The sequence below is a fragment of the Lepidochelys kempii genome, chromosome 11 (genome assembly GCF_965140285.1).
Source record: "Lepidochelys kempii isolate rLepKem1 chromosome 11, rLepKem1.hap1, whole genome shotgun sequence".
Classification (NCBI taxonomy): Eukaryota; Metazoa; Chordata; order Testudines; family Cheloniidae; genus Lepidochelys; species Lepidochelys kempii.
The window spans coordinates 38,973,280-39,000,205 of NC_136390.1; the positions used below are offsets into that span (position 1 = coordinate 38,973,280).

Genomic DNA, 26,926 nt, shown 5'->3' on the forward strand with positions numbered 1-26,926 from the left:
AATTAGTGTGTGTGTATGTGGAGAGAGTGTGTGTGTATCCTGCTTGTTAGCAAAAAGAAGCACCAATGTTGGTGTAAATGGTTTTATTTAATTGCAAATCAACATGTTTTAACAGTTACCACCTAATGAGAATCAGCTTTTCTTTAGAAAAGTTAGTAGAAAGTACAAATGCAAAACATGATTAAAATTGATGATTTTAATCAAGTTTTTCTGCTTGTTGATTTACATCATGATTAAAATCCGTTATTTAAATCAGTTTGTGCTGGCTGAAACTATATAATATTAACTAATCCTGAAACTGATAAGCATACAATAAAGGTAGCCAGTGAAAGGTCAGGAAGTTGAGCATTAATGGAATCTTCTGATTCCTGCGATATACTGAACTACCACTAATATTCATGGCCTTTGTTTTCTAAGATAGGCCATCCACTTCTTAACTATCCCCTTTAGTTTTTTCTTTTCAGAGTAACAGCTGTGTTAGTCTGTATTCCCAAAAAGAAAAGGAGTACTTGTGGCACCTTACGAAAGCTTATGCTCAAATAAATTGATTAGTCTCTAAGGTGCCACAAGTTTTGTCTTTGTAACAGATGTGTGGCAATCTCTAATCCCAAATTAAATTCAAATTCCCTGTTTCTTAGTCAAATTACCAGTCCTTACAAAAACCTATCATGGAAATATTTTTGAAATGGCATTTTTATCCTGCTGAATTGTTACTTTAATTGAAGAATACTGATATTGGGTCCAAGCCTAGTCATTAAAATAAAACAGTGTTTTAAATGGTGATTGTGAATCTGACCCAGATTTCTCCAACCTCCATCACCTTTTTTCCAAGGTAACTTTTAACAAATTTCTTTTCTCCTAAAAACTTAGTTCATCACAGTAGTGGATTTATAGAAACTCGCTTGTTTTTTCCTCCATCTCCAACATTTCCCACCGTCTTCCCCTTCAATATTTTTATTACATTTCAATCTCACGAGTTTTTGCTTATCACTTCCATGTCAGAAACAAGTAATATATGTGCACATAAAATAGTTCAAGCTCAGAATTGGAATTTGATCTTATTATTGAAACATTGGGAATGTGTATGGTCAAAAGTGTTTAGAGCAGGGGACTAGGAATCTGTTTCTTAGGTTTTCTTCTGGCGATCAGTCCAGAGAAAGATATACTCAACTTTCTGAAAGTGGTGGAACCTTTGCAGGGTTTTCTCAAATGTCTAAAAACTTGTCTTTGGATTATAGGAGACAATGTAGTGCTTTTTTAATTTTAGTGTTCGTTCAGTTACCTGCCTTTCAGACTTTGTACTTATTGCGACCAGCAGTGTGTTAGCCTTTTAGGAGTAGTCTTTTAGGTTTTGTCTTGACAGGAAAATTTATACAAGTATAATTTTACCACCATAGTTATACTGGTATAATTCCCCATGTAGACAGTCTTACTCTGGAATGATAATACATTTAAGTTTCTGAGTGATGCTGGTAAATTTCCCTAGGAGACTTGTGTCCTATCTACAGCTTCACCACAGACTTCCTTTGTGACCTTGGGCAAGTTACCTTGGCCAAATTTTTCAAAAATGGGTATTGAAATGGCGTAACCCAAGTTTTGAGTGCCCAACCTGAGACACCTGGGATCTGGCTTTCAGATGTGCTGGGCACACACAGCTCCTAAGACCTTCATTTGGAGCTGTGAACACTCAGCACCTCTGAAAGATGGGTACTGAGAAAATGAGAACCAAAACCCGTGGCCAGCTTTGGACTTAATCTATTTGTGTGTTCCCATCTACAAAACAGATGTTTGCCTACTTCTCAAACTGATTTGCAAGACTTAATAGTTAATGTTAGTCAGACTGTTGGAGCTTCTCCAATGAAAGGTGTTGCACAAATGCAAAGTATCTTTTTTTTTTTTTTTTAATTCCGCCCCTTCCTCCCATGTCTCTTTCCTCTCTCCCTTTTAGGTGAAAAAGGTACCGGAAAATCGACCCAGAAGCCACTGCATTACAAAAGTTGTCTGTTTCACCGAGTTGTGAAAGATTTTATGATCCAAGGAGGTGACTTCAGTGAAGGTAGGACACAGCCTTAAAAGAAAACTCCAGTTTTTAAATAGTAAGATATTTTTAAGGGTCCTGTTCAGCATCCTACATTCAGATGAAATGTCTGTTGACTGTGTGTTGTTAAGGTGTGTGTTCTTCGAGTAAGGTGTGCTGAATAGGGCCTTCAAATAAGAACATATTTATAAATAGCTTTCAGTTCCATTCTCTTTATAGCTTGGTGTGGCCTCCCAGTGAAAAAATTTAGTGTAATGCAGTGTAAAACATTGTATTTCCCAGTAGTAGTCCTAGCTTGATCTAGAAATGTGTGAGACAATGCAGAATAAATGGAAAAGCCACAGCCTGCATTTTCTCAGTCCCATTCTACTTAAGCAGACTGTCAAGATGTAGCTTCCTATTTGACTGTTCTTGAAGATATTTTGACTTGGATGCAATAATTGAAATATCTTTTATATTATGATACTTTCTTTAGAAGTCATTAGGCACATCTTGAACTTTAAATGATTTATACTTTCACTACATTTATTTGTAATACAGTGTATTTTCTTTCAAGGAAATGGGAGAGGAGGAGAATCCATTTATGGTGGTTTTTTTGAAGGTAAAGTTTTTTTTATCAAGCCAATCTAAACCTTTTTCAAATGTTCTGTCTTATAAATATTAAACTTGTAATCCATGGTCGTGCTTCTACAATCATCTGGGGTCTGTGCATATCAAATCTGAGTCCCATTTGGTTTATTTGGGTTCTGCATGGGCGCAGAAGTCTTTGCTATCTGATCTGATGGCGGTATGAGGGCCATAAAGGTGTATTTTGTTTACTTCACTATTTTGTTCAGAAAATGTTTGTGTCTAAATGAGGATCAAGCTGTTCTGATTCAAATTTGTCAACTTTATCAGACTTACATTTGTACATATCTATTCTAAACCTGATTAATTTTGTGACTTCCGTATCCAACTTGATCATCTTAAGTAAACTTATTTTTCTAACAGCAAGCTCTTTGTAAACTCATCCTGGTATCTGAAAGTAAAGCTGCTTATTTGGCTTGACACCAAACTGGATCACCACCATTAATAAAAATTCTTCATCAAAACATAGTTAAAAATTATATTGATGATGCATGAGCTAGAAAAAACATCATCATTTTTGTCTTCCAAAGATGTGTGGATCTGCATGTGCCAACAAGAGTGAAAAATAGCAAAGACCTGCTCTTACTATACTCAGATGTTGCATGAGTATATGCAGGAAGTACATCTGTTGAGTAAGAGTTCCATTTTTACAATCACTCTTCATATCATAACTACAATTAATAGGCAGGTGAAAATAAGAAAGTACATTTACTTTTCTCCTCTTTAAATTCTAGGCATTAGAATGTGAAGCATAATGTATCCCAAGGACATGACATAATATACTTTATTTTGAAACTAATTTTTTTAATGCTCTTTACTGCAGTGATAAATTTATCTGGGTTGGCTGAGGGGAAAAATAGCTAAATGCCATTTAACTAATAGAACAAAGTAAATATTTGGTATTTTAAAGCAATCAAAAACACTTTCTCTAGATGAAAGCTTTGCTGTAAAGCACAACAAAGAATTTCTTCTGTCAATGGCCAACAGAGGGAAAGATACAAACGGTTCACAGTTCTTTATGTAAGTATTGTATTATTCTGATATGCATGTTGCTTACAACGTTAAGGTTGTAGTAATAATTTAATTGTTTAAAAAAAAACTAAACCTTTTTCCATTTATCAAATGTGAACTGGTTTTCCAGATTTGAAGCTCTATGTAAAATAGCTACCTCCTAAAAATGCCTATCTTGGAGATAAACTGATCATTTTTAGCACGTCTTGTTGTTTTAGATGAGTGCTTCTCATATACATAGAAAAACATTTCATTACCTGCTTCTAACTTCGGCGAGTAATGCAAAGCTAATTGATGTTCTCAGCAAACTTTACTCAATTTTATGTAACGTGTCTTGTCAGCTTAGAGTCTTGGATGGGAAGAGCTCTGGGGATCATGGTTAGGGTGTGTGTGTGTGTGAAGTTCTGGTTTTTGGAAATCATTCTAAGAGCAATCTCATTTTCAAGGAAAAAATAACCACAAAGCTAAATTTATCACCACATATAATAAATCTAAGGCTGAATTTATCACAACATATCTACAACAGAGATTCCTTTGAATCAGGCTTATCTCCAGAAAAAATTCTTTCTTGAAATTGATCCCGTTACCTATAATTGATCAATTTAATTAATGTGATGAGTCGCATGCATCATCTGAAAGTAGACAGTTATTTTTGGCTTGCTGACAGATCTTTAGCCTCTTTCAGCCCAGCTTATGATTTCTCTCATGACTGATACTTGCATGCCGTGGAATGTCCAGCCCTGACCTGTGGGCTATAGGAGCTTGCGTGAATCACATGCATTGTCTGTAGGTATAAAGCTCTCCTTGAAGACTCTTTAAGTCCATTCTAGAGCTACATCAAATGTCATGAAGCCGGTGCCTAGTTGTTTTTTTTCTTTTCTGACTTCCCACTGCTTCCTTCTCTAATGACTATAAGACTACTTGCAGTCTCTTCTGAGAATCAGATTAATTTTCTTTTTAAATCTGCCCTCAATTGTTCGTATGATTGAATCAGTAATAGAATTTTGTAATGTATGTATACAAGATACTATCTAAAAATTGGATTAATGCTAGAATATCTTCATTTACTTAATTTTTTTTATCAAAGTAAGGATTTTAGTAGGAACCTTATGTAATGTTTCATTCAGTGATACTTAAACTATAACTACATAACTGTTATAAAATTGAACAAAACAATCCTTAATTTATTAGTTCATTCAAAATAACTTTTAACTTAATACATGCACTTTTGTTTTGAATGCAGTTTTGTTTCCTTTGTAAATGGTGCTAACTTTGTTTTTCTCTTTGTTTTAATTCCTTTTGATGGTATCAAAAGAACAACCAAGCCTACACCTCACTTAGATGGGTAAATATCTTATCTCCTTTATTTGTGTTTGTGAAGTGGACACTGCTTTGAAAATTTGAGATGCTAAATATTTTTAATCTTTTATTGCAGTAGAAAACCTGCATTTTATCTTTATTTATTTATTTATTTTTTGAACTTCAGACTTCATGTTGTTTTTGGACAAGTCATCACAGGACAGGAAGTTGTGAGAGAGATAGAAAACCAGAAAACAGATGCATCTAGTAAACCGTATGCTGAAGTACGAATACTGAGTTGTGGAGAGTTGATTCCAAAATCCAAAGGTAAGTTTGAACTACCTATTTCTAACATATGTAAGTGTAGCTTTTTTCCTTGGTTCTTATAATAGTAAATAGAATCATGTTTGTAGTGGATGGAGAGTTCATAAAGACATTAGTAATTGCCTGTAGTGAACTGTGTACCTTCCACTAACTGAAAAGCTAGTGACAGACATTATTAAAGAAATGTCATTTTGTTAGACATATGATTTTGTTATGTATTTTATCCCAATGTAAAAAAAAGCATTTCCCACATAGTCATATGAACAAGCAACCTATAGACAAAATAAATATCAATCTCGAACAGCCTATACGAGTTGGTCCCAGATGTTCCTCTTCAGTCTTTCTTCCTTTGTCCTGGCAGCTGGAGTGCACATTTTGGCACTCCAGTCTCTTATCTTTTGTTTCCCTTCTAGGAACAAGGAAGAACAGCAGCTCCCCTGCCCATTGGGGAATGAATTCATGCTTTTCTCAATAGTTCTCAAGGTTTGGCCTTTCTATGCTAGCCCACCCTGCTTCTGGTACTTTTCTGATAGGTACTGCTCCCATAAAGTGTCATCTGGCATATAAATATACTGATGTCAGTCTGACTTTTCTTAACACCTACTGCTTCTGTTGAGCTTGTGGTTCTGGGTATAGTCCTCATCTACAGTGCTTCAGGTGAGTAGCTAGGTTAGGAAGACCTGTAATTTGCCCTGCTGTAAGTATGCTTTGTAAGGTACTTCGAACTATAAACAGGGATATAACAGAATCTTGCTCTTTCTCTGTAAAGGATGTCTGCTCTACTGTACTCTTCCAGAGCTGAACATGGTATTGGAAGTTAGCCCCTGCTTTTTTGACAAAATAATTCAGTACAGGAACTCCTCACTTAACATTGTAGTTATGTTCCTGAAAAATGCCACTTTAAGTGAAACGATGTTAAGCCAATCCAATTTCCCCATAAGACTTAATGTAAGTGAGGGGGTTTCCAGGAAAATTTTTTTCACCAGACAAAAGACTGTATTGTATAGTGTATATAATATATATATACACAGTATAAGTTTTAAACAAACAATTTAATACTGGTACACAGTGATGATGATTGTGAAGCTTGGTTGAGGTGGAGGAGTCAGAGGGTGGGATATTTCCCAGGGAATGCCTTACTGCTAAATGATGAACTTAGCAATTGGCTGAGCCCTCAAAGGTTAACTCTCTCACTCTACAAAGCAACAGGAAAGGAGGGAGGGCAGATAGAGAGAGAGACACACACACCCTGTGTGTGTTTGAGAGACAGAAATGCACATTTCCCCTTTAAGTATGAAGAGTGGGGTCAGAAGTACACTGCCTTGTTAATTAGATCAGCAAGCTGAGACCAGACCACAGACTGCTCCTTCCATCCCTGTATCCCCCCTGCTGTATGGAAGATGGGGTAAGCGGGGTGCAGGGGTAGAGGGGAGGGGGACACCCTGACATTAGCCCCCCCGTCTTCTTCCCCTCCCCCCCACACAGCAAGCAGGAGGCTCGGGGAGCAGCTCCAAGGCAGAGGACAGGAGCAGCACATGGCAGTGGGGGAGGGACAGCTGAACTGCTGGCAGTTGATAGCCTGCTGATGCTGCACAGGGAATTTAGGGGAGTAGGGAGGCTGCTGGTCCACCCTGGTTCCGACCACCCACCAGCTAGCTGCAATGGGCTGCTGTTCCTGCCAAGGAGTGGACAAAGCAGGCGGCTGCCAAAGATGTTAGAAGGGAGCACTGCACAACTTTAAACGAGCATGTTCCCTATTGATCAGCAACATAACAAAACAACATTAACTGGGATGACTTTAAGTGAGGAGTTACTGTACGAAGACTGCTGTCACTGTGATGGAGAACCCCAGTACAGGAGCCTCAGGATGCCTGTTTGATAGGAACTTTAATAGGGACCCTCTTGCTTTCTCATTCTTAGCACCTTCCAGATTATGCCTACTCGGAAGGGTTGCAACAAGGATGCTGAAGCACAAGACAAGGATTACCCTGTTTCTTTGGCCTAAGGGAAGCAGACAAACATTCATGCTTGAACATCTTGATTTATTTCTCTCCTCCTTCATGCTGTTCTTCCATCTTCTGACATGATTGGCAGAAGAATGGCTTTGGGTTATGAAGTGATCTCCTTCATTCCCAAAAATTCAGTGATAGACTGCATCATGGCTAGAGGTGTCTAGAAGTCAGACAACTTTTTCAGCTGGTTCATAAGATGTCCTGGATATTAGGATGTCAAATTTTATTTTCCAGCAATTTCCCTGGATAGCACTTGTCTTGTGACAGACGTAATATTCTAACAGTGGATGGGAAGGGCTAGTAGATATAGATTAATATATATAATGGGTAGAGCTTGTGGGTAAGACAATCCCTTGCATGATACATATATCCTAGTCCACCCTATTCCCTTCATAGGACTATTCTAAAAAGTTGGAAACTGAATGGTTAACAGAGGTTTTAGTTGGAGCTGAACTGTCTGGTGCCTTAAGGCCCTGCTTGAGGGCTTTAAAGTGGCACCGAGCAAAAGAATAAAAGAAATAAATATAAAATCTTTTTCCTTTAACTTTTCCTGAAAGAAAACAGACTTCTGGAGAGATCTGACTGTCTGATCCCACCTGTATGTCTGAGTCCTGGGCCCTCTTCTTGTGCCTCTTCGCCTGGGTTCAGCTAGGAGTCTGGAGATCCTGCTTCCTGTAGCTGCTCTGATGTGCCGCAGAGGGAGATTGCTGCCAGGGCCGTGGGTTGAGCCACTCAACAGACCATGAGGCACCTGGGAGTACTAGATACTGGTGGGCAGCAGGAGAACATGGAGAACAAGAGGCCTTAGAGGTGCCAGGAGCGGGCAGGTGGAGGGCAGAGCTGAGTGCGGGGAGGAGTGTGGGCCCCCAGGAAGGGGCACTAATGCCGAACCAGCCTGATGAAGGTGCTACCTGGCAGACTGTGGCGGAGTTCGTGGTGAGTGGAGGACTCTGCTGTTAGCAGAGAGAGGCCCTGTGCAGGCTACTGCAAGAGGAAATCTATCCCCGTTGCGGGAGATGACTGTATGGCTAAATTGGTTCGCTGAGGGCACGACCAGGATCCACTGGTGAGCTGTGATGACTTGAGTACCTGGAGATGGGAGGAACAGTCTGTCGTCACATCAGCAAAAGGATATTGGCTCAGCTGCAGTCCAAAGCTGAGTGATGGGGCAGGAGACACCCTTGGAGCCATGGTCAGGAAGAGGCCAGGGAATCCAGATGTGAGGACCAGTACCTGGGAGGTGAGCGGAACAGAGTACTACTGGTGTTCGTGGAGGACAAGCAGCAGCAGAGAGGCATCAAACAGTGGAGCTATGCAGTGTTTTACTGCAGGAAGCAAGAGGGAGCATGTGCTATGTGAGTGTGGCAGTTACTGGATCAGACTGCTTCAGGGGAACTGGCATAAAGACGAAGGGTGGGTGGGTTCCTGGAGAGAGTGACTGAAAATACCTTTGCAGTTTGATCATCATCTCATAACAAGGGAGGCTGAACTAAAATACTTTTGGCTTAGGACTTGGTGAGGTGGCAATATCCAGGAAAGGAAGGGGGTGAATGGATTACAAGGCTGTATCTGTAAGGACTAGCAATAAAGCTGACAGATCTTGGGTTTAGTGGGGAGCTTCAATGAGGTCAGAGGGAATGGCTAGAGTTGCAGTTGGAGGGCGTAAAATTGGATAAAAATAAATTTTTGTGTGTGGGGGGATAGAAATTGGGTTCTCATACTTTCAACTGAGTAATAAGGGGATTGTATTCTAGGGTACTATCATCGGTAAATGAAGCACTGTGTGGAGGAGGGGAATTGTGCTTCTGCAGAGAAGTGATAAATGTGGGGTATGGGTGACAGGGAATTAAGGATTGCTTGGTTACCTGATTGTTGGGCTAATTTAATTGGACTTTGGGCATAGTTGGAAGACTGTCTCTGAGGGTTGCAGAGAACAAGGAGCACGACATAAGTGACAGAAGGTCAAAACAGAATCTTTCACTTGGAGTCCGATAGGTTTCTCACTAAGGTGAGGGGAATGATATTACCATTTTTTTTCTCCCCTTTGACACCTCAGAGAAATTAGTAATAAAGAAATATGTAACATGGGGAAAAAAGGGAAATAAATAGTAATCAATATAAATTAGAAGTTATGATGTATAAAAAATTGATAAAGGAAACAAGACAAAAGGGCAAAAATTATGGCTGGTAGGACTAAGACAATAAGGAGTTTTAAAAATACATTAGGAACAAAAGAAATTCTAATAATGGTATAGGCCCATTACTACATGGAGATAGTAACATTGTTAATAATGGTGCAAAAGGGGCAGAAGTGTTCAATAAATATTCCTTTTCTGTATTTGGAAAGACACAGGATGTACTTGTATCACAAGGGGATGATGAAGTGCTGTCTAGTTCATTAGTAACTAAGCAGGGTGTCATCATCTGCTAAAGATACTGTTTTTAAATCAGGAGGCCTGGATAACTTTCAGCCAACTGCAAGTGTTGTCTGAGGAGATCTTTGGCCCACTGGTATAAATTGTTAATAAATCTTAGAATACCAGGGAAATTCCAGAAGTCTGGAAGAGTGCTAATATTGTGCCAGTATTCAAAAAGAGCAAGTGGTGTGATCTGGGTAACTATAGGTCAATTAGTCTAACATCAGTCTCAGGCAAAATAAAAGAAAAGCTGGTATAAGATTCAACTGTTAACGAATAGGAATATAATTAATGCCAGTGACCATGGTTTTGTGGAAACTAGGTCTTATCAAACAAATCTGCTTTAATTATTTTACGTTACAAGTTTGGTTGAGAAAGGTAACTGTAGACTTTTGTAAGGTATTTGATTTAGTACCTCATGATATTCTGAATTAAAAAATTAGCATTATATGATATCAATAGGGTGCACATTAAATGGATGAATAAGTGGCTAACTGAAATACCTCAAAGTAGTTTTCAGTAAGAAATAATCATTAAATAGGGGTGTTTCTAATGGAGTTTTGTAGGGATCAGTACTAGGCTTGATGTCCAGTATTTTCATCAATGATCTGAAAGTAAATATAAAAATATAAGTTTTGCAGATGACACAAAGATTGGAATGGTTAATATAGTCATACAGAGTCATACAGTCATACAGTAATATAGTCATAGTCATACAGAGTCATATAGTCATACAGATTTGGATCATGTGGTGAACTGGGCCCATTCAAACAAAATGAACTTTAATATAGCAAAATGCAAAGTTACACAGTAAGGAATAAGGAACCTACAGAATGGGGGACTGTATCCTGGAAAGCAGCGACTCTGGAGCGGGTTTAGGGATCATAGTGTACAAGTGACTGAACATGAGTTCCCAGTGTGATGCTGTGGTAAAAAGGACTATTGTGATTCTTAAGATATATGAACAGGGGAGCTGTAAGTAGGATGAGGATTTTACCTCTGTATACAGCATTGGCGAGAGACACTAGAATGCTATGTCCAGTTCTGGTATCCTTTTTAAAAATGTGGAGAAGGTGCAATACAAAAATGATTCAAGGGCTAGAGAAAATGCCTTGCAGTCACAGACAAGCACAGAGAGCACAATCTGTTTAGCTTACCAAAAAAGATGCTTTGAAGGTTACTTGATTAGTGTATAAGTACCTTAGTGGAAAGAAAATACTGGTACTAGTGGGCTCTTTAATCTAGTGGAGAAAGGCATAACAAGAACCAGTGACTGAAAGTTGAGCCAGACAAATTAAAATTGGAAGTTGGGCATGAATCACAGTGAAGGTGATTAACCTTTTGAACAAACTACTAAGGGAAGTGGTGAATTCTTCACCTCTTGATGTCTTGAACTCAAGACTTGGAAGCTTTTCTGGAAAATAACGCTTTAGTCAAACACAAGTCATTGGGCTCAGTACAGGAAATGTAATGGCCTATGGTATACAGGAGGTCAGACTCTATGGTCAAGTGGTCTTTTCTGGCCTTTTATGAATCTGAGTTAAGTCTGACTGTTGGGCCACATGCTGTTTCCAATTGAAGCCCAATTCTCTGTGGTGTTATAAGAGTGGCTACATTTCATTAGAGGTTTGAAGTGTGGAGAGTGGACAGCTATGCCATTTGGCTATGATTTATGAAGTCTGACAAGTTCTGGACAATATGGTGGATGGGCTGGGGAGGAAGGGGCCTGTTTTAGACATATTTATAGGCTGAAATTTTATAAGAAAATAAATGGAGAGAAATAATACCTGGCTGTCAGCCAAAGTCCTCTTTCTTTTATAGTAAACTCTGACAGTGAGTTCTCTGCTGTGGCCTGTAATTGACTGGGGGCAAGCTTGTCCTGGTATTCAAGAAGGCATATTTGCCTGGGGACATAAACGATTATGTGTTTGCAGAAAATCCTTGCCATTCTTTGTGTTTGCTTTGCACAGCAATTTCACAGCGTTCCATGTTTGTCCTCTTCCACAAATATGTCAGCCATTGAAGAAAGCTTGCAGCAGTTGCTTGCATTCTACATTCTGCTCTGTTCAGGTAGACAGTCTACCTTTGAGAGTTCCTTACCTTCAATTCCCACTTAGTTAGTAGTCAGTTTGAAGTAGCAACTTTAGAATAGATGTAAACTTGCCACAGAGATGGAAATAAAACTGCATCCCAAATTGGTTTTGACAAGCTCTAGACGATATTATCACAGGAAAGGGGAACTGCAGTACTTGACTTCACCCTTTCTTTCACTGTGTACAGAGACATTTCTTAATTGGCGCTTGGAGCCATCTTGTTTCAGTTAAGTTTAGATAGGAAGAAATGCAGTGGTGTTTTCTAGGAGGATGCTGTCCTGAGTGGAGAGAAAGTAAAGTTCTTCGATGTTTGGGAAGAGTATGAAAGTAGAGTACCGTAGGTCTTTCTCACGAGTTAGTTCAGAGCTAACGGAATGGACTGTTTTCTATTGGCTGTTCAGCAGAGTATGTGGTGATGCCTCTGTTTGTGTACAGCAAAGAAAGAGTGGACATTTCATACCAGACTTCTTTTCATAGAATACCTTTGGAAACTATTAATTTTTCAATTTTAAAAATGCACCCATCATGTTCAGTAGACAGATACACAAATTTTGTATTATTTGAATTTGTACAACAAATAATTTACTAAGTCAACATTCTATACAAACCATATAAATAAGCTTCTTAGGCAAAAGCTTGAGAAAATAGACTTTATACCTTGTTCTTCTTTATTGGACCAACAAGGAAAGCAGATGATACAGTAGAGGCCTCTTCACTGAAAACATTCTGCCAGTAGGATTAGGGATGCTTAACAGGCTTGTCAGCTGACTTCAATTGTCATGGTGGTGCATAACTAAAGAAATGGTCTCAGGTGGTTAAGAGCCAAACCATATATGCCTTCTTATAGAGAATTCTTTGCTTTCAATTGGGCCCAGAAGTGAACAGGAGGCTAACAATCTATGGAGCACTGATGTAGTGTCTGTGGCCAACTGCAGTAGGCAATCAGGCCTTTGCAGTTTATACCAGCTGAAACTTCCAAGTGAGAATATCGAGAACGTTATGCTCATCTATTCTGTAGGTCACAAAGGTATGAATAATTGTGAAGTTGTGTAAATCTGAAAAGAAAAGTGATTACAGTTGTTACAGATGTGGTTGGGAAAAGACACTTCTGGCCATTGTACCATCTGGGGCTCAAAAAAGTACCCATAAATTGCAAACCCCCTTGTTTAGGATGAGCAAAATTCAGGGGCAAAATACTATGCCCATCAGCTGCTCTAGAAGCTTCTCTGCAGTGAATAGCCACCTCATTGCTGTCTGGATTCAGCTTCATCAGCTTGCTGTCATCCAAGTCACTGTCTCAGCCAGGCACTGGAAAAGCAAAGAGAGCACCCAGTCTGCATGCAATGAAAAAAATAAAATTGCATTTCACCAGTGTACTTGTAGCACCTCAGTATAAATTCCTCTAGAAAGCCATTGGACTTGCAGAATTCCTCTAGAAAGCCATTGGACCAGCAAGTCAACATCACCATCTCTGAAAGAGCAGAACCGCTTCAGTGATCTTACCCGCCCACCCAGACAGCTTTTGAAATTGTTGCTTCCGTCACTAAAGGGCAATTGAAAAGTCAGCCAAATACAACCAATCAAAAACTGGATTGACAGGGAACAAAGAAAATCTGAAGACTTCACATATTGCCTCATTACTGTATGCTCAATAATTTTATCCAGAAAAGGCATATTTGAGACAGCATGGTAGTAAGAGTGTTGAGATGAAGAGATGGTTATCAGTAGCTTAATTATTGCTCATATGAGAAACACTGGCATCTTGCCCTCCCTTAGAAAGAATTAACACACTCTACCAACAGCAAACAGTGTCTCCCTACTTCATCTTGCTAGCCATGAGGGACATGTCCAACTTGCAAACAATAACCTGAAGTTCCCCCAGCACATCGAGAGTACGTGATGGAAGTTGGCTGAAACTCAACCAGAGATGGTATGGATGTTTTGCCTTCCAGAGGTGGATCTATCCCCACTGATTTGGTCAGTCCAGTCCAGATCAGAACAGATTTTTCTGTGATAACATTAAAAAACTTAGTGAGAAATACTAACCTCTGATTACAGGTGATGCGTCGATACAGAAGAAGTATGTTGCTTTTGCCTCCATGACGGCCATCATACAGCATTTTATATACACTTTTTGCAGTTGATTGTTGGGATACAGCTACCTCCAACCCTTATGATCTGTCAGGATGGTGTAATAAAAACTGGAAAGCAAATGGCTAATCTGTCCTAGCTACTGGTTGAATAATCCACTGATTGTACAACCTTTAGGCCTAAAATGTGAAACTGAATTAGGTCAGAGAGATTTGTTCTCTCTGTGTTGCTGCCTGCAGGTCCCCAAAATTACACCTTTTCAAAAACGAGTGTGCTGTTGGCTTGCCCTTTTGTTTAATGGATGGGAAAGGGGGAAGTAACTGTTCTCCTTATATCCCCTCCATTGGGTATAAGAGGTAATTAGCATAGATAAATGACTGGGCAGGAGACTATAGATGTGAACATCTGAATGGTATTAATTTCTTCTTCCGTTTTTATAGGGTTATCGCCTCTTTCTAATTTCTATTAAAAAAAAAAACGCACCTTGAGGGGTGAACATGACAACCCCTACTCTGGCCACTTATGTCTATGACTATGATTGTGGAACTCAATTTCTGACTCTGTCAAAAGACAGACATTTTGTTAACGATAGCTGAGTGGTTGAAGGACCTAAAGTTACTAATAATTTCCAGAATGAACACACTGCTCTCTGAATTAGCAGTTAATACCCCTCTAAGCGGGATTTCCAGGTATACAGTTGTTCAGGAGAAGCTTTTCACCTCCTCTAGCTCTGTACGTAAAGGTCAGTCCTCTGCTTCTGACTACTGTCTCGTGGTTCTACTTCAAATATGGAATTAACTGAGTTCCCATTTCATTTTCAAAATAACTAGTATACAACTTCCAGTACCTGAATTGAGTTAAAAGGTTCCTTACTACTGTCAATTGAACACAGTGAACCCACTCATTGTTCTTAAGTTCTCTGAATACACAACAGCTTCATGTTGTCAGGGCTGCCAACAGAGATCTCTGCTGGAGTGGAGTTTCTCTGCAACTTTACTTCTTCAGAATTAAGGAGCTTCACAGGAAGGAAGCTGGTTGTCAGCCTTCAGTTATTCGGAGCTGTTGAGGGGCTTGCTTCTGTTGAACTGTGGAGCTCCAGTCATTTCAACCTCCATAGGTTTGTAAACCTGCAGTGAAGAAAATTAAGGCTATATTTTGTGGAATTTAGGTAATTGTAAATGTGACCATTTTTCTGAAGAACAGCTACTCCAGAGTATTAGCTCAATATTTATTTTATAACCACATCTTATTCCACTACAGCTAGGTACGGATTACGCGTCTCTGCACTATCAAAGCCCTTGTGCTCAGCTCACCTCACTGTCTTCTTTTGGTGCTCTTTCTCATGGTTTCTTCCAGAGGAGGCAATGTTTTAATTTGCAGCTTCAAAGGGGATTCACTGAGTTGATGCACATCCAACCAGACTTTCTTTTGAGATAGTAGCATCCACTTTCTAGCTGTACTGACTTTCTGTGCCCACATTTTTGTGCTCCTGCCTCTCCCTTTGCAAACACCCCTGCCTTAGAAGGAAGTTTGAGGCTGCTTTTTGCCACTATAATTTGTACCACGCAGACATTCCATTTTCTGTACATTGGTGTATGCCCGCTGAAATCAGCATAAACCAGTAGTTAAGCTGATTCATTCACTTCTAAGATAGCTCCCAATAACTGTTTAAGTAGACAAACATGATCCCGGCTGGGAGTCATATTCAAATTTAAAATTCTTCTTTTACTCTGAAGTCTGTTTTTAAGATCATAACAAATTTTCTGATGAAATGCGGTTTTCTACAGACACAATGGGGTTCTTTTCACTTTTTAAAAATTGTCTTTGGCGTATCTTGTCTTCTCTAGTGCCTGAGATTCAGCCTTTTACCATACAAAACTGTTCTATACCCAGTGATGTTTTTCTTTGCAACTTACAGAGAGAAAGAGGGGAAAATAAAACTAATTGCATTAGTCAATTATAATGATGATGTTCCAGAGTCTGAAAATATCCTACAGCTCCCCTATTTTGACACTCTTTTGGAGGGGTGTGGGCGAATCTGGTTGGAGAATAGCTTGGATTGAATTGGTTAATATATCTAGTTGAGACATCCTTTTTATTTTTTAATTTACCTGATTGATGAAAGGATGAAATATGTGTTATTGTTTTAAAATTGTGTCTTTTACACTACTACTTTTGCCATCATCAGCTCCTTTTTAATGATACGTGCTTCACATACTGTCAAAGTTAAGAAATTAGCCCTAATGGATTTGATATCTGCCTCCAAAAGTGGCACTGTACTCCTTTTCATTAGAGGCCAAGGGTATGATAAAACATAGAAACTGCCATACAAGATCAGATTAATGATCCATCGAGCCCAGTATCCTTTCATGGACTGAGGATGGTGAAAGGAACTTTATAGTGGACAATTGTGGAAAGACCTACCCATGGTCTTTTAAGCTGAGACAATTAGTAGTTGGCTTGCATCATCATACTTCATGGAATATTTTTGTAGAAAAATGATGAGCTTTGAGGGTCACTTCTATTTTCTGAGCTCAGTTTCACTTAAGAAGAATTATCTTTTTCGTGGGTCTTCCCCAGTCTGTGGTATTTCATGGTGAGCTAGCTGCTAAGTGACTCATTGGATCAGCCTAGGTCATGTGCTGCTGCTTTCAAACTGGTTTAATTGGGTTTGAACAGAATATGTTGTCTGAGATGCTGTTAATACTGGAATCTATAGAACAAACTTCTGATCAGACTTTTCATTCTGTGATATACTTTTAATGTAAGATTGCTTCTAAAAAGAAGTAATATTTTAGTACAATTAAAGTGCTACGCGTTACTGAGAGTTCACAGTTGGTAATAAAATTTTGTGTGTTATTAAAATTTGTGTGTTTTAAAATTTCTCCTTTATTTGTATGACAAAAATATTTTCCCCAAATCTTTATTATGTATTTACCATAATGACTTTAGTTACAAGGTAAAGTATCGTGTCAGAATTATTTAGGAAGTTTGGGAGATATTAGAATTGTCTATTCTGAGCTTTCGATGGAACTGTTTGACATCTAAATTTATGTCTTTGTAACTTTGATTTATAGCCAAGAAAGAAGAGAGGAAAAGACACAAGTCTTCTTCCTCATCCAGCGATTCAGAAAGTTCAAGTGATTCAAAATCTTCCTCTGATTCATCATCTGATTCTGAAAGTGCTTCTGAAGAGAAACCTAAGAAGAGAAAAAAGAAACACAAGAAAAATTCTAGAAAACATAAGAAGGAAAAGAAAAAGAGAAAGAAAAGTAAGAAAAGGTAGGATTATATTGCTATTTTAAGAGACTTTTGGAACCAGACCAAATTTGCTTTTTTAAAAATTTAAATGTAAAACTTAATATATGTTAGTACATATGCTGTAGAAAAATAAATGTTTTCAGCTAGCTACTTTCTTGCTTTGGTGGTGTTGTAGGAAAACATTTCTGTGAATACAATCATTTCAGTTTTTGCACATATATAATATAATTCTTTGGTACATGCCTGTTTGAACTAGCACCATTAGGTGTGTGGAGGATTGCAGTATCCTTGATTATTTTTTTGTAAATGACTTCGGTTTTCCTGCTTTAATACTACACTGGCAATAATGTATATGTAACGAGAGCCACTTGTATAGTTTGGATTGAGATTTTCATGTGTTGATTTGTAAAGTTGCACATTGTAAAGTTAATACCTTGACTCATTTTTATATTCATTAAGTTGAATTAATTTATACACAATGAGACTTTTATAATGTGTGATGAGGAGCCTACAGGTCTAAAACGAACAAAATAAAACCTCAAACATATTAACACCTTAATTTACTGATGTGTAACTTGTAATAACTTCTCAAAAATCAGGTGCCAAAGTTAAACTTGTCTGGTGCTTTTGAAAATTTTGCCCAAGCACACCAAAGCCTCCTTTAAAAGGCAATGGAACTTTAGGCTGCTAAGTCATTTGGCTGCTTCTGAAAATGTTACCCACAGTTTACTACAGTATTCCCATGCAAAAATCTGACTTAGAGGTAAAGTTGTTATACAAGTGTGTTCTCTTTCAGCGCAACCACTAAGAATCAAGGAAATCATCTGTTACAGCAGTGCTATTCTCCAGACCATCCTCAGCTTCATGTATTTACCGTCTAAACGCACTCAGCTTTCTCATGCTCCCTTTAGATTCCAACAAATAATCATACAATTCCTCACAGTTTTACATTCAAACATACAATCTGAACGTGACCTTTTTTATATAAATTTTCCAAACTCTGTTTCTTCTAAAATAGAGTTGGCTGAAACTTGGGACTTCCAATTTGTGAGAAATTTTGTTTTTTGGAAATTTGATTTCATTCAAAATCAGGCAACCCATGGAGCCAGCTGGTTTTCATGCTTGTGGCTGAGGAGCTGGGAGCTGGACTCTTCCATGCTCCCAGCTCCACAGAGGGGCTTCCATGCTCCCAGCCTAGAAACCTGGCATGGCAGGCCCGCGCTCAGAGCTACAGACTATGGATGCTCAGGCTCCCCAGAAAATTAACAACCAGCTCTAATCTAAAGATGTAATATAAGTATATTCAGCAATTCACTGTATGTATGAAAAAATAATTGGTGAAAAATCTTCTATAATGTCAGGTGGGAATACATACATAATATACATCTCTGAGTGAAGACCTCATGGGAGCAAAATGGCAGCTGTTTTTGAAGCCTTAGCCTTTGTTTTATATGTATAAATACTTTCAAATATCTGTAAATGCTTGGGTTGATAACTTTCAGATTTTTGTGCCTTAGCTAGATTTCTTTTTTATTACTACTAAGAAGACCATTAACTATAACCTGCAGAACTCAGACGTTTTCTAAATTGCTCTGATGATGAGATAAATAATTCTTCTCTTTTTTTTTCTATCTGTATCTTCAGTTGACAAAGCTTCTGAAGTATTTAAGTATAGACCGGTTGAGAGGCCTTTCCTGGAAAGCCTGAATCTAAAGTACACAGATATTTAAAACTGAAGCATTGATAGCTTTTTATTTGTGTATAACTAAAGCTCATCCAGTGAAAGTGAAGATGAAAACCCTGAAGCACAGCCATTGTCTACTGTCCGTCCCGAAGAGATCCCTCCAGTACCAGAAAACAGGTTCCTCATGAGAAAAAGTCCTCCTAAAATAGATGAAAAAGAAAAAGAAAGGAAGAGTAGGGAGAAGGAAAGAGAGAGGTAAGCTTACATGTGTTTTGAGTGGGACTGCACACTGACAATGGTGTGATCAAGTCAGTACTTTTAGATTCATAGGTCAAGTCCAGGTTTCCCATGTGTTGCTTAACCACTAGCACGTTATGAGCAGTGGCACTTCAGATTTCATTAAATGTGCTTGTTTGTAAGGGTGAATAGTGTGGATATTACAATGATACATTTTAAGGGAATTTTACAAGGAAAATAATGTAAGAAGGAATATAGAAAATTTAAGCCTGACTTACAAATACAGTTTCCACTTGAGATGGCTGGCTCTGGGGACTTACAATCAGTATATGGAGCTTTTCACTTCAAGTGTAGATCACTGCTTTAGTATCAAGTGTTGTATGCAGCATAGTTGTAGCCGTGTTGGTCCCAGGAAATTAGAGAGACAAGGTGGGTGAGGTAATATCTTTTATTGGATCAGCTTCTGTTGGTGAGAGAGAGAAGCTTTCGTGCCACACACAGTTCTTGAGACCTTTCCCAGATCTGAGGGAGAGCTCTGTATGGCCCCCTGCTTCTCTCTGCAACAGAAGTTGGTCCAGTAAAAAATACTACCTCACATGCCTTGACTCATTAGTATCCAGTGGAAATTCAGCACCATATTACAGTTTAGTGGCTCATATGAAATATTATGTTTCTCAATCCAGTTTGTGATGAACCACCTTAAATTGGACACTGATTCTTTCTGCCATACCTCATTAGACCAATAGTTAATCTTCTCTAGTATCTTATTACTGACTATAGCCACTACAGAAATTTCTGAGACAAGTACAAGAAACATTATAATGGATAGTTATGAAATAAACTGTCCATATAGGAAATGTATTCCTGACCACATGCAGTTAGTGGTTTACTTATGCCCTGGAGTGTAGAGATTTATATTCCCTGTACTACACAAGATAAAAAGTATATCTGTTGTTCTTGATATATGTGTATAATTCTCTTACTGTGCTCTTGGCCTCAATGTTATCTTGTGGGAGGGAGTTCCATTGGACCAGGCAGATGAATCTCAGCATTCTAAGTTCTCTCTCCAGATCAAGGCTGGAGCACACTGGTCAGTTAGTGTAGTCAGTCTCGTACAGCACAAGCCATGATGGTACAATACCTATCCTGAGGCTAAACAGAGTTGTTCACTCCTTATGGCTGTCCCTGGAACATTTCACAAGCTGTAATTCCTCTGCAAATTATTATTTATTTTTGCAGCACCCAAAAGAGTGCTTAGACTCCTCGGAGAAACATTTAAAGAGACCAGGTGCCTATGCTTAAGAATTAGACAGGACAAATTTAGGCAGAATGAACGATAGGGATGAGGAAGGGCCAGGCTTATATTATGATGACACAGTGACTTTGTTTTGGCATGTACATGTATTGAGATGTTCCTATGCCAAGTTTTTTCCAAAAATCTGTAAGGGAACACTTATTCTCCCATCTGCCCCTAAAAGGATTTTTTAAACTTTGTATGCTTTTTTATATACTATGAATAGGATGATAATATTTAAAGTAGTGAAGTGATGACCATTAGTTATTATCTGAATTGGCTGGAGAGTGATAATTAATCTTTGTTTTCATTTGGGCTGACTTCTTTTAATTTGCGAAAGAACCAATCCAAAATAGTAGTGGAGTCTGTCTCAATGATCTTTTCCTGTCTTTCTCCCGCCACAATTTTTAAAACAATGTAATAGACAGCATCAGTTCTCTTCTATTTTAGTAATCCATCAAATTCCCAGTCGTCATACCAGAGAAGGCTTTTAGTGACCAGATCTGGAAGGAAAATAAAAGGAAGAGGACCAAGGGTAAGTGTAAACAAAGAAACAAAACCAAAAAAAAACCCCAACCTTGGTATGTGGTGGTGATTTGCACTTTTATAGCACATATCATCTGAGGATCGCAAGGCAATTTCACATCCCTCTTGGGAAAGAGGAAGAGTGGGATTATGCCCATTTTACAGATTGGCAAAGTAAGGCATTGAGGTTAAGTGATTTAATCATATAGTGAGACACTAATAGAGTTGGGAATAGAACCCAGCAGTTCTGACTCAAATCCTCCTGGTCTGTGCACTAGCTATTGCTTACTAAATACATTTAAAAGAAAATTGTTTTTAATGTTGAAGTTTTTAGAAGAAAACTACATCTGTTTTGCTGAAATTACCTGAAAGTTCAAAATCATGAGTTGTTAATCATTTGGAATAAACTGTAAAATCTTAAATACCACTGGCAAAATCTGAGTTTATTGCCAGTGGTCCCATGAAAAAGTAACATTAATTTGTTATGCTTAGTGTTGAAGTCTGGTGGAAGAGATTGGTTAAGCATTTTCCAAATTGCTTTAATATTGGTTTGAGAAATAGTGTCTTGTTGTAATAGGTCCCCTATGCTGAATTTCATACCTGGATGCATGACAGGTGAAATTGTGTGTAGCTCAAAGCTCTGAGTTGTTGAGCTACCAACTGGTAGGAAGTGCATGCCTTCCTGCTTGATTGTTCCAGTGTCCAGCAATGCCACTCCTCTGCTCATTTAGAAATCCACTTTTGATATATATAAAAGTAGCAAAGCCCAAACAATCCCCAACTCTGAGGGAAAAGGCAGTGGTAATCTTCTTATCTGTATAAATCTTCAGAAAACAGTAAGCAGTTTTCTTCAAAGGATCCAGTGTACAACAAAATTCTACTTTATAGAGAACAGAAAACTCTAAGAATGTATCGAACAGTTTTTAATATTAAAAAAATCCCAAAGTTACTGACAGGCACCAGCAGAAAATATGGCTCAGAAAAACAACCTAGTTCCATCAAGTGCTGACATGTCAGGTGCCAGAGGTTTGAGAGTCAGGATAGGAATCTGTAATAACAATAATCCTAAATAACAAAATTCCAAGTAAATTATTTTTTCATGATTAAATTTTAATAAAGTCCACTCAAGTTAGATTGTTAAATCAGGTTGGCGGTTTCTGTTGTACTCTATACTGTGACACTGAGGCAGCATCTATACTAGGGGAAATGCAGAAAAAACATTCCCACTGATACTAATCCTAGATCAGCTGGGTTTGTGGGAGCTCAAATGTAGATTCATCATCAATGGCTGAATCCATTTTTATCATCATTTCAGCTGAAAGCAAGCCTAACTGAAATTATGGTAAAAAGCAGGCCAGAACCTGAGACCTTATCCACTTAATGGTACGTTGGGATGGCTTTTGAGACCTTATCCACTCAGTAGCCCCCAAGATCCTATCCACTTGGGTCCCATGAACTCAGCTCAACTCTGAACTCTTCCTTGAGGTTTCTTCTTGATTGGCGTACAATCAAACTACACTGGAATTGATCAGGCTCAAGTGTAGGGGATGGGTACAGAGCATATCACACATCTAAATTCACAGCAAACCTCTTCTTTTGTATAAATTTACACATTACATTGTGTTTACTCTACATTGCATCCATGCGTTTTGGGATTGGTTTGGTTCCTACAAAGTGACTAATCTCTGTACAGCATGTTCTGCCCATGCATGACTTACTCTTTACCTCATCTTATGTTCCAGGCTTATCTTGGCCATTTTAAATGGTTTCCTGAGTGTTGCCCCTTATCTTTGCTAGTACAAACATTCTATCTGTTCGCCTACTGACCCATTTACCTATCTTAGCTAGTACAAACATTCTGTTTCCAGCCTGCTGATCCACTCACCTCCCTAATTCTGTCTTTCAAGAAATGAGGCCTCACCCATGTCCAGTTACTCATGTCAAGCCAGGCCTACAATGATGAACATTTGCAATAGCCCTTAAATGTTAAAGCTAATGGTGAAAATTTTGTAAAGTATTGCTCTGGTGATGCTTAGCAAAATGTTATGGGAGTTTTCATTGCAGGACAAGGCTGAGCAGCATTCATCCTGATGAAGAAAATTCTTTAAACTTGATATAATATCTCAAAGATTTTCAGGTTCAAGCCCAACCATTCTTTTTCAAACAATAATACCTGGCTCTTACATAAAACTCATTTAAGGTCTTTTGGAATTTCTGAGATTGCTGTGTGGATATATGATCAACCATTTGGGGTATCCATTTTAACTGAATATAAAATGTAAGTGTATTATTTTTGTATTTCTATAGTGCCTAGGAGCCCTAGTCATTCAGTACATAATTTTCAAGTGCTTGTGTGTTTGTTTGTTTCCAAATATGGCTCAGATTCCATTCCTTCCAGAACCACCTATATGCTGCATATATATTTGAAAATAAAGCCACTTTTGAGTTACTTGAATGCAATAAACCAGATTCAAAATTTTTAATAAAAAATGCCCCCAAAACCCCTCCCTTACTCTCTCCACGCCCTGCACTCTCAACTCCAAAACGGCATTTTGCTCAAACTTGCAAAGAAAGCTGCTTCTTGGCCCAGAGAGTAAGCATAAGAAACGTATGGGGGAAAAAAAATTTTTTGAGGAAGCAATTAGTGAGTGAAAATGGGGATTAAAAATGACATGGTTCTTTAACCTTTTACGTTAGTGAGAGGCTTAATAAAGTGCTGGCAGGCTAAACTGATTCTCAGGAGGGAAATATTCTAGTTTATAAAGGCTGGTAGATTTGCACCAAGATACTTTGCATATCAGAATTCAATAGCAAATGCAACAAAAAATGAGCTTATGAGACTGCGTTGCAAGTTTTTATATTTCTTCACTAACTTTTTTTTCCAGATAATGTTATACAGGTGTTAACCTTTATTTTCAGTGCTTTTACTATGAAGTTTGACTGCAGTCCAGAGGTGAGATTCTCCCCTACTTGCTGGTAAAGGGGCCGGAGCAATGTAAACTGGCTCTAAAAGCCCTGGATCCAGTCAAGGGTAACTGAGGAAGACAGCTGCAGACTATCTTCTGTGGATTCCCCCCACCCTAAACCCTAGTAGTGGGGATGGGAGGGGCATGTCAGATATAGGGGAGTCCTCGTAGCCTGAGACAGCTATCTGAATTGTCAGTTACTATAAGTTGTGGAGCAGTCCATTGGCAGACTGTGGGAGGAATGTTGTAAATTATACCAGCTTTCAGAATTGATTTATGCTAGCAGCCAGTCTGGCCCTCAGAGCAGCCCAGAACGTAAGTGCTGTAAAGATGACATAAATCCACTTTTGCTCCTTTTTCTGCTGGGCTGAGTTCTGTGCTGCATTTCTGGTAGGAGCAACTCAGAATCTCACCCCAGATGTATGAGAAATCTTGCATACTGTGGAATGTTAAACTCTGTTGTATCTAACATTCTTTCTTTTTCCCTTCTCAAGCGCTATCGGACGCCTTCCAGATCCAGGTCAAGGGATCGCTTCAGACGCAGTGAGACTCCTCCACATTGGAGGCAGGAAATGCAAAGAGCTCAAAGAATGAGAGTTTCCAGTGGAGAAAGATGGATAAAGGGAGACAAGTAAGACACTGCTTTTTTCCTATATACATTGGAATTTCTGTCTAGAATACGGTGGTGCCTTTTTGATCTGTTGTATCACAGTGAATTTTTTTTAGTCTCAGAATATGTGGTTTTGGCTTAGTTATCTCTTTCCTATCTTTGCTTTATCCCTTTTAAAGCACCCCTCTTTATGGTTATGGTAACTGTGTAGCCATTAATGTAGATGTCATAATACAAATTAAACTTAATGTGATGATTAACAGTTTCAGTAGTGAAGTTACTTCTTACTTTTCTTTAGTTCAAAAGATTTTAAAATAAATATTTTCTTTCTCCAAGGGGTGAAGTAAATGAAAACAAGAAAGATGCTCAAAAAAGCCCTGGGAGAGGAAAAGAGAGAAAAGTATCAGACCACAGACAAGTCTCTGAGAGTCCAAACAGAAGAGGGGAAAAGGAGAAGAAGACAAAAGACCACAAATCCAGTAGTAAAGACAGGGAGACAAGGAGGAATTCAGAAAAAGACGATAAGCATAATAAAAGCAAGGCCAAGAAAAGAGCTAAATCTAAAAGCCGGAGCAAAAGCAAAGAGAAATCAAAGAGCAGAGAAAGAGACTCTAAGCACAACAGACATGAAGAAAAGAGAGTGAGGTCAAGAAGCAGGGAGAGGGATCATGAGAGAGGTAAAGACAAGCACTATGATTCTAGAGGGAGAGCTAAAGAAAGGAGCAGAAGTAAGGAGAGGTGTAAAAGTGCAGGATCAAAAAGTAATGAACAAGATCACAGTAAAAGCAAAGATAGGGAGAAACATGCTAAGTCAAGGAGCAAAGAACGTGAGCAGACTAAAGGAAAACATAGTTCCAATAATAAGGCAAGAGAACGGAGCAGAAGCAGAGACAAGGGGAAGAGAGCCAGATCTAGAAGTAAAGACAGAGACCGGAGTAGAAGTAAAGAGCATTCAAAAAATGAAGATAAAGAAGCAAAAAGAAAAGGAAGATCAAGAAGTAGAGAGAGAAAAGGCACACCAGAAAAATCTAAAGGAAAAGAGACTAAGAGGAGGAGAGACTCAAGGAGCCATGAAAGAGAAGAAAGTCAAAGCAGAAACAAAGAGAAGTATCTGAACAGAGAAAGCAGAAGTTCACATAAGAAAAATGACGCTGAAAGCCAAAGGAAGAAGCGTTCAAAAAGCCATGAAAGTAGTAGCCCTGAGACCAATAAAGATAAAAAGGCTAGTAGAGATCAGGATAAAAGTCCAGACTCAAAGAGAAGACAAAGCAGTAAGGATAGAGAATTTAAAAAATCGTCTACGCACAGGAGTAGGGAAAAAGAGAAGACTAGATCCTCATTAGAAAAAGAAATTAACCAAAAATCAAAGAGTCAGGAAAGAGACCATGCCGATCGTAAGGATAAAAAGTCTGATCACGAATCAAGTCCTGGAACAGATGAAGACAGACGTGGATGAGCTATGGACTTGTTGTTTCCATTCTGTCTCAAAGTTTGAGACATTTTGGGGAACACCTTTTTTTTTTAATGTGGACTTCAGTTTGGTCTTTTGATAATCTAAAACCTGGATCATTTGTACTGCGAAAGTTTTAATAAACTTGAAATGAGAAACATTTTATGTGTAATACAGTGTGCTGTGTTTTAACTGTTTCATTGCTTGTGTATCCTTTTTGTGTGTTGACAGCCAGGGGAATACCTTCTGTGTTGCATATACATTTTTAATTTATAAACTTGTTTGGCCCATTGCAAACATATGACTGTCTTGTAAAGAGGCTTTTTTTGGTTGGGGGCAGGGAGAAGCTTCAAATATATTAAATGTCCTTTGAAGCTATTAGAACTCTGCCAAGCTGTGTCTGTCACTACAATGTAATTATATTCCTAATACAGTAGTTAAAAAGCCTAAGGAATGGATGTGTGGGGGACAGAGATTTTGTAATCACAAAGTGAAATAGTTTCATTGAGCCTCCTCTCTGCCTGAACTGCTGTCATGTACTGTTGATCAGTATAACAGTAGAATTCATTTCTTCTGTGGGGCAGCCATCTGCACTTGGGACCCATCTCTTTGGGAGAAATAATATTTTCATAGAAAGCTTTTTTTGTTTGTTTGTTTTTTTTACAAAAAGGCTAATCATTCAATGTGAGTTTTTGTAATGTTCCTTTTTCTGTTTCCTGCTTCCCTGGTCGCAGTTTGTCTTTGAGTGCCACCTTATTTTTAACTTGCCTACTGTGGAAAACCCAACTTCGGATGCAGCAGCTAAATTTTTGAGGAAAGTCCTTTCCTTATCCAGTTTAATTGCTGGTTAATTGATTCACAGAGAGCGAGTGATTCCCCAGAATTCATACTATGACTGGATTTGCACCTGGGAACTCCTGGTTCCTAATTATGTTTAGTAACCACTGCCTCATTAAAAATCGAATAGAAGAGCAGAGCTGTTTGTTA

General features: G+C 38.5%; 1 protein-coding gene across 3 annotated transcripts in view; it reads left to right on the top strand.

The window, feature by feature from the left end:
* The window catches only part of PPIG (peptidylprolyl isomerase G), a 36,662-nt gene extending 10,563 nt beyond the window's left edge, over positions 1-26,099 (top strand). For 2 of the 3 annotated variants that reach the window (XM_073305767.2, XM_073305768.2), the window contains exons 4-13: positions 1,949-2,056; positions 2,595-2,639; positions 3,598-3,685; positions 4,992-5,021; positions 5,163-5,302; positions 16,990-17,194; positions 18,945-19,112; positions 20,839-20,923; positions 24,374-24,510; positions 24,826-26,099. In XM_073305767.2, the coding sequence (XP_073161868.1) occupies positions 1,949-2,056; positions 2,595-2,639; positions 3,598-3,685; positions 4,992-5,021; positions 5,163-5,302; positions 16,990-17,194; positions 18,945-19,112; positions 20,839-20,923; positions 24,374-24,510; positions 24,826-25,945 (2,126 nt within the window). In that variant the 3' untranslated portion in view covers positions 25,946-26,099. Of the gene's footprint in view, positions 1-1,948; positions 2,057-2,594; positions 2,640-3,597; positions 3,686-4,991; positions 5,022-5,162; positions 5,303-7,988; positions 8,667-16,989; positions 17,195-18,944; positions 19,113-20,838; positions 20,924-24,373; positions 24,511-24,825 lie in introns of those variants that run through there. The other variant, XM_073305769.2, reaches the window with a different exon arrangement.
* Positions 26,100-26,926: the final 827 nt, after the last annotated feature.